Raw genomic sequence first — 12,094 nt, forward strand, 5'->3', positions numbered from 1 at the left:
GAGACTAATGACCTACTCACTATGAGGTAACAAGACCAAATTTCTGCAGGCAGCTTGTGGAATCAACCTGTTCATTTGACAGAGACTCTGAGCAAAGAGCTCTGCATTGCTTTGCTGTGCATGGGCCACAGAATTGTCCCTAGACTGAAAGGCTAACAGCACAACTAGCAGAGACTATTCTCGAGTCCTAACAGTTAAACCTATACCTACCTCCATCAGAAAAATGGCAACACAGAAAAATAGGCAGTTGACAAAGAAATAAGTGTGAAAAAATGACCACTTCACTAGTAACCCTTTTCACCTATTAGTTTAACAAGAGTCAAAAGAAGGTAATGCATGGTGTTGGCAAAGTGTAGGGAACATACCCACTGCACAGAAAATTCATTCTGCAGCAGTGAAAAGTAAAAGTAAACAACTTTTCTGGAGGACAAGAGAACCCTGAAAACTGTATGTCCATTGATCTAGCAATTCCATCTGTGAGAATTTATGCTAAGAAAATAATTAGAGGGGCAAACAAGACTTAAATACAAAAACACTGCTTAAGATGAAGAACTAGAAACAATCTAAACATCTAAAATAAGGGACTGGCTAAATAAATTACAGTACATCGATACAGTGTAAAGATATACCATCATGTAAGACTCAGGAGTACAGGCTCTGGAGTCAGCCTGCCCATGTCTGAATCCTAGCTCTGCCACTTCCCTCCTCTGTGACTTGGGGTGAACTACTTAACCTCTCTGTGCCCCAGTTTCCTCATCTACAAAAACAGGGATAACAGTAAGTACCTCATAGAATTGTTTCTAAGGATTAAAATTAGTTAAGTCATGTCAAACCCATAACAGATAGTGTTAGCTATTTGACAGCCGTTAAAATTATGTTAAAGCAATGTATTTGAAAGGAAAGGTGATAACTAAGTAAAATAAGTAGATTACAAACTTATATGAAAGTTTCCTTAACAAAAAAAAAAGATGATGTCAAAACTTAAAAGAACTGTACACTAAAAAAAGTTTACTAGAAGGCCAGGCACGGTGGCTCAAGCCTGTAATCCCAGCACTTTGGGAGGCCGAGGCGGGTGGATCACGAGGTCAAGAGATCGAGACCATCCTGGTTAACATGGTGAAACCCCGTCTCTACTAAAATGCAAAAATTAGCTGGGCACGGTGGTGCGCGCCTGTAGTCCCAGCTGCTTGGGAGGCTGAGGCAGGAGAATTGCTTGAACCCAGAAGGCAGAGGTTGTGGTGAGCCGAGATCATGCCATTGCACTCCAGTCTGGGTAGCAACAGCGAAACTCCGTCTCAAAAAAAAAAAAGTTTACTAGAAGTAAATTTTCTTAAAAAAGCAACAATAGGCAAAGTCTAAATTGTTGAAATGATGATTAAAAGCAAAACATGGTCAGGTGTGGTGGCTCACGCCTGTAATCCCAGCACTATGGGAGGCCAAGGCAGGTGGATCATGAAGTCAAGAGATCAAGACCATCATGGTCAACATGGTGAAACCCCATCTCTACTAAAAATAGAAAAGTTAGCTGGGTGTGGTGGCACGCGCCTGTAGTCCCAACTACTTGAGAGGGCGAGGTAGAAGAATCACTTGAACCCAGAGGTAAAAGTTGCAGTGAGCTAAGATTGTGCCACTGCACTCCAGCCTGGTGACAGACCAAGACTCCATCTCAAAAAAAAAAAAAAAAAAATCAAAATAAAACAACGTGGACCATGGAACCAGCTGTGTTAAATCCCAATGGGCCATCATTCTTCAGTTATGTGACCATAGCAAGTCACTTATGCTCTCCAGACTTGTTTCTTCCTAACAAAATGGGGAATAGGGCTGGGTGCAGTGGCTCACACCTATAATCCCAGCACTTTGGAAGGCCGAGGTGGGTGGATTACCTAAGGTCAGGAGTTTGAGACCAGCCTGGCCAATGTGGTGAAACCCTGTCTCTACTAAAAATAAAAAAAATTAGCTGTGCATGGTGGTGGCGAGTGCCTGTAATCCCAGCTCCTCAGGAGGCTGAGGCAAGAGAATTGCTTAAACCCAGGAGGCAGAGATTGCAGTAAGCCAAGATGGCACCACTGCACTCCAGCCTGGACAAGAGGGAAACTCTGTCTCAAAAAAAACAAAGGCATGGGGGGAATAGGTAGGGCTTGGTGGCTCACGCCTGTAATCCCAGCACTTTGGAAGGCTGAGGTGGGTGGATCACTAGAAGCCAGGAGTTTGAGACTAAGCCTGGCCAACATGGTGAAATCCCCTCTCTACAAAAATACAAAAAATTAGCCAGGCATGGTGGTACAAGCCTGCAATCCAAGCTACTTGGGAGGCTGAGGCACAAGAATCATTTGAACCCGGGAGGAGGTTTCAGTAAGCTGAGATTGTGCCACTGCACTGCAGCCTAGGCAACAGTGTGAGACCCTGTCTCAAAAAAAAAGAAAAAGAAAAAGTTGTAGGAAAATACAATTAAGTACCTATGTACCTCATGGGGCTGCTGTGAGCACACACTAGACTCAATTCAAGCTACCATTATTCTATGCACAAACATACACAGAAAAAAATCTGAAAGCATAATCACTCAAACATTAATAGTTTTTTTAGTGGGATTATGGCTAATTAATGTTTGTCCCAACAAAGTAATTTAAAAACACTTAAATATACATATCTTTCTCATGCTAATATTCAGAAATTCCATTTCCTTGTTATCTACAGTATATGCATTAGTACTAACCTCATTCTATGCTAGCTACTAAGTGTCAATGAAAAGCAAAGTAACTGTAACTCACTGGTATGCTGCTAGATAACCCGCTCCACAGCTTACAGTAAAGATTGTCCATTACCTTTTCCTTCCTAACTCAGTGCACATCAACTCTAACCATTTATCATGAATAGATCACTACCCAAAACATTTTCTGAAAACTCATAGGATGATATTCTGAGAAAGAAAAACAACCTGAGTAGCAGAGTCTTGAAAATTCTGCTGCAAGAAGGACTCATGTGACTCATTATTACTCATGATGAAGCCAGGCTATCCTTTGCTACTCTGTAGCAGTAACTCGCTGAGTTGGAATTAAAATGGTCCTGAGGAGTGGCTGAGCTTCACTATCCAAAGCAGCACCAACGAGTATGAGCCCAGCCTTACAGAACCATATGGACTTGGAATATACCCTCCTCCTTTGCCTCCTCAAATTCCTGATGTGTGCATGTGGCTCAGGCCCCGGCAGCCTAACATTGGGAGAAGAGCTCATCATTCTCATGTGTTTGGAGAGGACCAAGCAGGCAAAGATGAATAAGAAAAGTGGTGCTGAGAATCAGTGTTGGATGTTCAGACAAATGACCCATACAGACAGGAACCCAGGAGAGTTCTTCACGCTCAAATGGTTTTTTTATCACCCTGCTCCTTATTTTGTAAACTACTACTAAGCCTTTTGTGTGGCAGAAAAGGGATAACCTTATTAGGACAAACCCAAGTTAAGATATGCTAGCTGCACAGGATCTTATCAATCCATTTAAGGGTTTCTGAGGAAATAATACATGTCAACAACTAGCCTGTAATGCCCTTAGACCCAAATGCAGCTAGAAAATCAAAGAAATAAGTGGTTACAGCTACTAGCTTCCTTTTGTTTTGGAATTGCTTTGTAGGCTTTTCAGCAGTTGCTGAATTAAAAAAAAAAAAATTACCTAACTAATCTTGTAAAGTTGTCACAATTTACAATTATATCTAGCTGAAGTTCAGTAAAACTCAGCAGCCTGTCTTTGCCAAAACATGCTTGAGCCTTATGATAAACAGCCTAGGGATGTGTACATTTTGTGAAAAAGAGGTGTGTGTCAAACATGGTGAAGGATTACTTCAGCTGCCTTTTAGTAGGAAATAGGAAGCACAATATTCAATGTAAGAAAATATTATTTTCTCTAATATTTAAATGCACTTTATTAATATCTCCCAGTTACATGAAGGTGAACAGGCAGAAAGGGAAAGTAGGACTAAGAAAAAAAACGTTGCAAAACCCAAAGCTTTTAAAGTGTAAAATCAGGATAGTTAATGTTTTCTAACCAGTTATCTGAAGTCAAAGTAAATGATGTGGGGTCGGGGGTCAGCACAGCCACTCTTGAGAACATGCAGGAGGCGGGTCCCTGGAATGTGTGTCTAGGGGCTCTCTCTCCATTTAAGTGTGAAGTAAGATCACTGGTTAAGTGGCTTGCCCAAAGACACACAGCAAGTTGACAGAGAGGTGCTAGAAATAGAATCTAGACTGTCTCACTGTGCCAGGCAAGCTTCATACTGCATGTCCAAACAGGGGATTAAGACAAAACAGTACATACTGAAACTGTAAGACAAGATCCCTCTGCAGTTAGAAGGAAAACAAGTTAGTTAATCACAGCACAAAGACAGAAGACTGCAGAGTGATAAAAAGAACTCTCACAAAGGACTTAAACTGAAGGCAATTCTACAACTGTGGTGATCTCCATTAACACTGAACAGGGACTGATTTTAAATGTGGATGGTGACTGGGAGGAAGGCCTTCTAGTAACCAGGAAGATGTTGGCAATTAGCAGAAACTTAATAATACCCTTTCTGAGAGTCTGCTTAGAAGGCTGGGTAAAAGTTCCTAGGAAACCATTTAACAAACAAATGGAGAGGTTTGGCCAAAGGATGCTCCATTAGCCTATCAGATAAACAAATCCTAGGTATTTGGTTTTTAGTTTTCAAATACAGGATTATTGGGGATCTAATCTGTGCCAAGTTATTTCACCAGGCTAATCACCTGTTAGCAGTGTGGGGTGACCAAACACAACTTGAACTCATCACAGGTAATCAACTGTGATGAGTTTGCAGGCTAGATCCTTCCTTCCTTTCCTCTTGCTCTTCTTTCTTCTTTTACAATATTTTAAATCCCTCATATAGTTTTAACTTTTTATGTTTCTAAACTTGAAATATATGGAATCAGACTGTTAGGTGGAATTCTGCAATTTTCTCTCTTCCATTCACAACGTGTTTCTAAGTACGGCGTGCAGCTTTAAGTTGTTTCTTTTCACAATGTTTCTGCAACAGACAGACTTTTTAGGTTGTCCCCAGTTTTCTGCTATTATTGGCAACATTTTGAGAACACTCTCATGCAAGAGTTTCTCTAGTCTAGGGTAAACACCTAGAAGTGCAATTGCTAGGGCATACTATGTGTTCGTATTTAACACTAAATTGTTTTTCAAAGTGGCTGTACCTATCCACATTCTCTCCAAGAAGTACTAAGTATTCTGGTTAGCCTATAGTTTCTCTATCACACTCTGTTTAGTAGGAAGAGCCCCAGAAAAAAGCTGGGCTGATAAATGATTTTCTCGGTTTTGTTTTTAACTCTCTAGGGGGCTTCTTTAGAGGAAAACCCACAGGAGATTCACTTACCGAGCAAAGGTACTTTATTTTGCAGCAACTCACAGTAGCTTGTGGTGAGAATTCCAATGGGATTACTAGGTACGAATCGTCCTTCTTTTACTAAACGTTCACACGTCCGCATTAGAGTCCCTGAGAACTGAGACGGATCAACTCCATAGTCTCTCCAGCCTCCTACACCGTCTGCAACCCCTGAAGAAAAAAAAATTACATTCAAAGAAGAATCTTACCAACTTCGCAGGAATTCTTACCTCTGTTTTCTCCTAACAGCTAATTTCACTACATGCCACTAAATCTATTTACACCAAAATTCAGAATAAATAGCACTTGCATTTAATGTATTCTACACTATCACTCATAAGCCACTTTCTCTACTTAGAATTTGGTCTTTCATATATTGACGAATAAATGTTTGAGCTACCACAGGGTGGCATTGTCTACCAGCCAAGAGTTCAATTTCAGCAGGATTAGCATCTGTGTATAGATATATTTGTGTCGTTAATACTTTGCTGTCTTTTATAAGAATGAAAACTGATTTTAAAGAAAGTGCTGATGCTAGTGATGATACAATTAAGTCAGAACTGGAGATCACAAAGAACATCAAAAGTGGCAATCTTTTAACTCCAAACATTGGTCAATCACTGAGAAATAAAGAACAAAATTGAGAACATATCCCATCCCCTCTCCTTTTACCCTGTACAGGGCAGCACTGTCCAATACAACAACAGCCATTCCACATGAGGCTACTGAGCACCTAATATGTGGCTAGCCCAACTTGAGTCATGCTCTAAGTATAAAACACACACTGGTATTAAAAAAAGTAGAATCTCTAATTTTTGTATTCATTACTTACATAATGAAATCATATTGGTGAGGGGCATGGTGGTTCATGCCAATAATCCCAGCACTCTGGGAGGCCGAGGCGGGAGGATCACTTGAGCTCAGGAATTCAAGACCTGACAACACAGTGAGACCCTGACTCTACTACAAATAAAAAAAATTAGCCGGGCATAGTGGTGTGCACCTGTAGTCCCACCTACTCGGGAGGCTGAGGTGGGAGGACTGCTTGAGCCCAGGTGGTTGAGGCTACAGTGAGCCATGATTGTACTACTGCACTCCAGCATGGGAGCAGAGCAAAACCCAGTCTCAAAAAAAAAAAAAAGTAGGAAAAGAAAAAAAAAAGAGTATTTTGGATATAGGATATAATGCACCAAAGAGAATGCATTATCAAGACTGATTTCCCTTTTATTTATTTACTTATTTCTTTTTTGAGCCTGTCGCCTAGGCTGGAGAGCAGTGGCGTGATCTCAGCTCACTGCAACCTCCATCTCCTGAGTTCAACCGATTCTCCTGCTTCAGCCTCCTAAGTAGCTAGGACTACAGGTGCTGGACCACACCCATACTAATTTTTGTATTTTTAGTAGAGACAGGGTTTTGCCATACTGGCCAGGCTGGTCTCAAATTCCTGACTTCAAGTGATCTGCCTACCTTGGCCTCCCAAAGTGCTGGGATTATAGGCATGAACCACTGCATCTGGCCAAATTTCACCTGTCTTAAAAAAAACAACTATTATTATTTTTAGTCTTTTGCCCAGACTGGAGCATAGTGGTACAATCAGAGCTTATTGCAGTCTTGAACTCCCAGGCTCAAGTAATCCTCCTACCTCAGCTTCCTGAGGAGCAAGGACTACAGGGTCATGCCACCACACCCAGCTAGTTTTTGTCTGTCTGGCAATACAGAGACAGGATCTCACTGTATTGCCCAGGCTGGTTTTGAACTGTGGGGCTCAAGTGATACTCCTGCCTCAGCCTCCCAAACTGCTGGGATTACAGGTATGAGCCACCATGCCTGGCCTCTTTTTATTTTTAGTTAACATGAATACCAGGAAATTTAAAATTACATATGTGACTCACATTATATTTCTATTGGATAGTACTAGTATAGAGATTTTCATAGGCCCAAAGAGGTGCTGATGAGTTCAGTCTGCTTAAGACTCCTTTATCAGGAGGAAACTAGTGTTTAAGAAAGTCAATTAAAATATCAAAGCCATCATACAATCTTTTACTCAAACTTGCAAAACACCAAGCTACCCTTTCCAACACTAAAACTAACTTCTATCTACTAAATTCAAAGACACTGAGAGAAAATGTCAAAAACATACATTATTAAGGCTTTAAACAGCCTTTCTGGAAGGATCTGTAAGAAATATTAACAATGGATGCTTCAGAAATAAGTAACTAAAAATGATCCATGAACAAAATGGAAATTTTTGCCTTTTACTTCATACCATTCTGTATTGTTTTAATTTTATTTATTTATTTATTTTGATATGGAGTCTCGCTCTGCCACCCAGGCTGGAGTGCAGTCATGCAATCTCGGCTCACTTCAACCTCCACCTCCCAGGTTCAAGCAATTCTGTGCCTCAGCCTTGTGGGTAGCTGAGATTACAGGTGCCTGCCACCATGCCCGGCTAATTTTTATATTTTTAGTAGAGATGGGGTTTCACCATCTTGGCCAGGCTGATCTTGAACTCCTGACCTTGTGATCCACTTGCCTCAGCCTCTCAAACTGCTGGGATTACAGGCATGAGCCACTGCACCGGCCTTAATTTTATTTTTATCATGAGGATGTATCATATGATTTTTTAAAACAGGAATTTGATAATTTTTTAAACTTTCTGAGCATGAAACATCCTTCCCATATACACATTTTTTTATACATTCAACTTTCTTTTAAGAATGTATTTGGTACAGGCCAGGCGTAGTGGCTCACACCAGTAATCCCAGCAATTTGGGAGGCTGAGGTGAGAAGTTCAAGACGAGCCTGGCTAACATGGTGAAACCCTGTCTCCACTAAAAATAAAAAAATTAGCTGGGTATTGTGGTGTACACCTGTAGTCCCAGCTACTCTGGAGGCTAAGGCAGGAGAATCACTCGAACCCAGGAGGAGGAGGTTGCCATATATACGTGCTGTATATATATATATGCCTATATATACATCCCTGAAAAACTGACTTAACATCAATTGGACACACGAAACTCTATTTCCCTGGGGATGGCAGTTATCAAACAGAAAGGGAACACATACTGAAAAAGTAAGAAGAAACAGAAATGGAAGGTGACAAATAGTTTATCACCACTGGGGCAGCAACTTTCCCCACCTATGTGACCAACCAATAAGCCAAATTTCACTACAGGGCAATTCCAAATTAGTTAATTAAAGTGATAAAAAGTCTGGGATTGGTTTCAAAATAATTAAGGAGTTAAAGGGGGAGTGATAGAGGCACAGATAAAACAAGACTGGCCATGAATGGATGGCTGTTGAAGCTGAATAGGAAGTACACCCATCTCTCTACTTTGATATATATTTGAAATTTTTCATAACACAGTATTTAAATAATAACAATGATAATAAGTTTAAAAAGAAAAAAGGCCCTTTTGCCTGCTGTGTGGAGAGCAAGAGCGGAAGAAGTTTGAGTGATCTGTGCTGGCAGTGTGGTTAGAGGCATGCAAACATTTGGGATCTATGAAACAGGACACGTGGATTGAGGGGTGAGGGTGAGTGAAAGATAAGCAGTAGGGCTAACTAGGGATCTATCTTAAAAGGAATAGCATATTTCACTCAGTTTTTCAAGGAGTTGCGAGGAAATTTGGGCAACTTATATTCAGAGAATTTCCTATCATTTAAATAGGAACTTCTTTGGATAAATTCTTAGTTTACTAGGAGTAAGATTTCATCACAATTTAAAACACAACAATTTATGTTAAAACACAGCATACAATTATAAGCCTTGCAACACTATCTGATGAATCATTCTTTGCAAACCACTGCCTGCTCCAGGGAAGAATTTCTTCTTAACTAGTCTCTGGTTCAACAACTACAATTAACTTTAAATACAAATTGGTTTCATCTGCAAATGCCCTTCACAAGAAAACCATTAAAATCTAAGATAATGTTGAGTCGATCCTGGCACTCACTAAATAATCTGTCAGCAGGTTGAGTCTGACCTGACACAGCCCTTCAACATTAATCAGATTTCTCCCAGAATAGAGCGAAATCTTTCAGGCACCTGTTTGCTTTTTAACACGGGCACAGGACGCCAGGCAAAACACCACTGACCGAATCTCTTTAGGGGAGACAGAAACTCAAAAAGCGTACAAACTTTTCAATAAAGCTGTAGGGAAAAAATCCTTAATACAGTACATACATATAACTTACTTACAAAGAACAAGTTATGTAAGGGGAAGAGTTGTATTTGGGATAAGATCCAGGCTAAAAATAGAGTAAGTCACTACACATATATATGAAGCCTAATTTTATTGATATTAGGTGGTTGTTTCTATACAGAAATTAATACGTCCTCTATTGCATAAACAATAGCTTCAGACTACAAAAAGCAAAATACTTTTTAAACAGTAGAACTGATCCAGATATAAAGGGAAATTTCATTCAGAATACATTTCAATGGTAAAGAAAACAACTGTTTAAAGGAGAAATTGCTTAAGATCCCAAAGATGTCAAGAACACAGCTATCAAACAGCAAAATAGTAGGAGCAAATGGAGGTCACATAGTGACCACCACATTGTACACACTGCGCTAGGAAACAAGAGGACTGAGAGAAAGAAAGCCAGTCTCTGAGAAGCTCCCCTGCTAGTAGGGAGATAGATTTCTCACAGAGAAACCAGACAAATGGCTCCCATAAATGCTGCTGTGGGAAGGTCAACAGCCACAGTGGGTAGTGCTTACCGACACAAGAATGGAAGCGCCTCAAGAACAGTGCCAGCCTACTCTGAAAGTGGCATTCGGATAGGCCCTGTGGGGGTCAGCCAGATTTCCTGGCCAGGGAAGGATAACAAGAGGAAAAGAAAGGCAGACAACTAGATGCTGGGTCTTGGGTGAGCAGGGAGAAGCTGAAAAAACATAGGGCAGTAGCAGAGGATATAGAAAACCAAGAATCCCAGTTCAAGAACTCTGAAGTTCTTTATGCTACTGACCTGCCCTGTCTAACATGGGAGCCACTAGCCACATGTGGCTATTGAGTCTAAAATGTTGCTTTGTTTGGATTGAGAAGTGCTTGCTATGAAGTGTAAAATACATTCTGGATTCCAAAAACTTAGAACCAACAACAGAAAAACTGTAAAATGACTTAGTAATAGTTTTGTTTTCTTTTTTTTTTTTTTGACACGGAGTTTCGCTGTTGTTACCCAAACTGGAGTGCAATGGCACAATCTCGGCTCACCGCAACCTCCGCCTCCTGGGTTCAAGCAATTCTCCTGCCTCAGCCTCCCGAGTAGCTGGGACTACAGGCGCGCGCCACCATGTCCAGCTAATTTTTGTATTTTTAGTAGAGACAGGGTTTCACCTTGTTGACCAGGATGGTCTCGATCTCTTGACCTCGTGATCCACCCGCCTCAGCTTCCCAAAGTGCTGGGATTATAGGCGTAAGCCACAGCGCCTGGCCTTAAATTTTGTTTTCCTTTAAGAGATGGGGTCTCACTCTGTAGCCCAGGCTGGACTGGTGGCCTAATCATAGCTCACTGCAGCCTTGAACTCCTGAGCTCATGTAATCCACCTCAGCCTCCTTAGTAGCTGGGATTACAGGTGCACATCAACACACCCAACTATTTTTTTTTGTAAGTTTTTGTAGAAACAGGGTCTCACTATGTTGCCCAGGCTGGTGGTCTCAAACTTCTGGGCTCAAGTGATCTCACAACTTGGCATCCCAAAGTGCTGAGCTTATAGGCATGAGCCACTGGATCTGGCCAAGTTTAATTTACATATTAGACATAGTTAAGAGGTTAACAACAATAATAAAACAACAATTGGCCAGGCACAGTGGCTCATGCCTGTAGTCCCAGACTTTGGGAGGCTGAGGCGGGCAGATTGCAAGGTCAGGACATCGAGATCATCCTGGCCAACATGGTGAAACCCTGTCTCTGCTAAAAATACAAAGATTAGCTGGGCATGGTGGTGCATGACTGCAGTCCCAGCTACTGGAGAGGCTGAGGCAGGAGAATCGCCTGAACCCGAGAGGCGGAGGTTGCAGTGAGCAGAGATCACGCCACTGCACTCCAGCCTGGGTGACAGAACAAGACTCCGTCTCAATAATAAAATAGAACGATTATAACAATATACTATAATAAATATTGTGTGAATGTGGTCTCTGTCTATATTATTGTTAGGTACTGTGGGTGTATTAGTCTATTCTCATCACGCTGCTATGAAGAAATACCTGAGACTGGTAATTTATAATGGAAGGAGGTTTAACTGACTCACAGGTCTGCATGGCTGGAGAGACCTCAGGAAACTTACAATCATGGCAGAAGGGGAAGCAAACACATCCTTCTTCACAGGGTGGCAGGAGACAGAAGTGCTGAGCAAAAGGGAAAAAGCCCCTTACAAAACCATCAGACCTTATGAGAATTCAGTCACTATCACAATGATAGCAGCATAGGGGTTTATGGAAAATACAATTTGAGATTTGGGCGGGGACACAGCCAAACCACATCAGTGGGTAACTGAAACCTCAAATAAGGGAGAACTACTGTTTCTGGATTTGGGGAATGAGAAAGTATTGATTAGATTATTCTACAGTTGGCAAGGGTGTGTAAATGCCTTTAGAAGACATTTAATTCTGTCTTGGGTAGGTCAAACTTTAGGTGCCAGCAGGGCATTTTTGTGGAAGTGTTGTATATAAAGTGAGGAAGTATGAGTCTGCAGCTGGC

At 41.2% G+C, this 12,094-nt stretch overlaps 1 protein-coding gene across 1 annotated transcript in view; it reads right to left on the reverse strand.

The window, feature by feature from the left end:
• Positions 1-12,094, reverse strand: part of PPTC7 (protein phosphatase targeting COQ7) — a 49,248-nt gene that overhangs the window by 12,164 nt on the left and 24,990 nt on the right. The window contains exon 2 of the mRNA XM_002753001.7: positions 5,381-5,560. Coding sequence (XP_002753047.1) covers positions 5,381-5,560 — 180 coding nt within the window. The remainder of the gene's footprint in view (positions 1-5,380; positions 5,561-12,094) is intronic.

This window comes from Callithrix jacchus, chromosome 9, assembly GCF_049354715.1.
Source record: "Callithrix jacchus isolate 240 chromosome 9, calJac240_pri, whole genome shotgun sequence".
Classification (NCBI taxonomy): domain Eukaryota; kingdom Metazoa; phylum Chordata; class Mammalia; order Primates; family Cebidae; genus Callithrix; species Callithrix jacchus.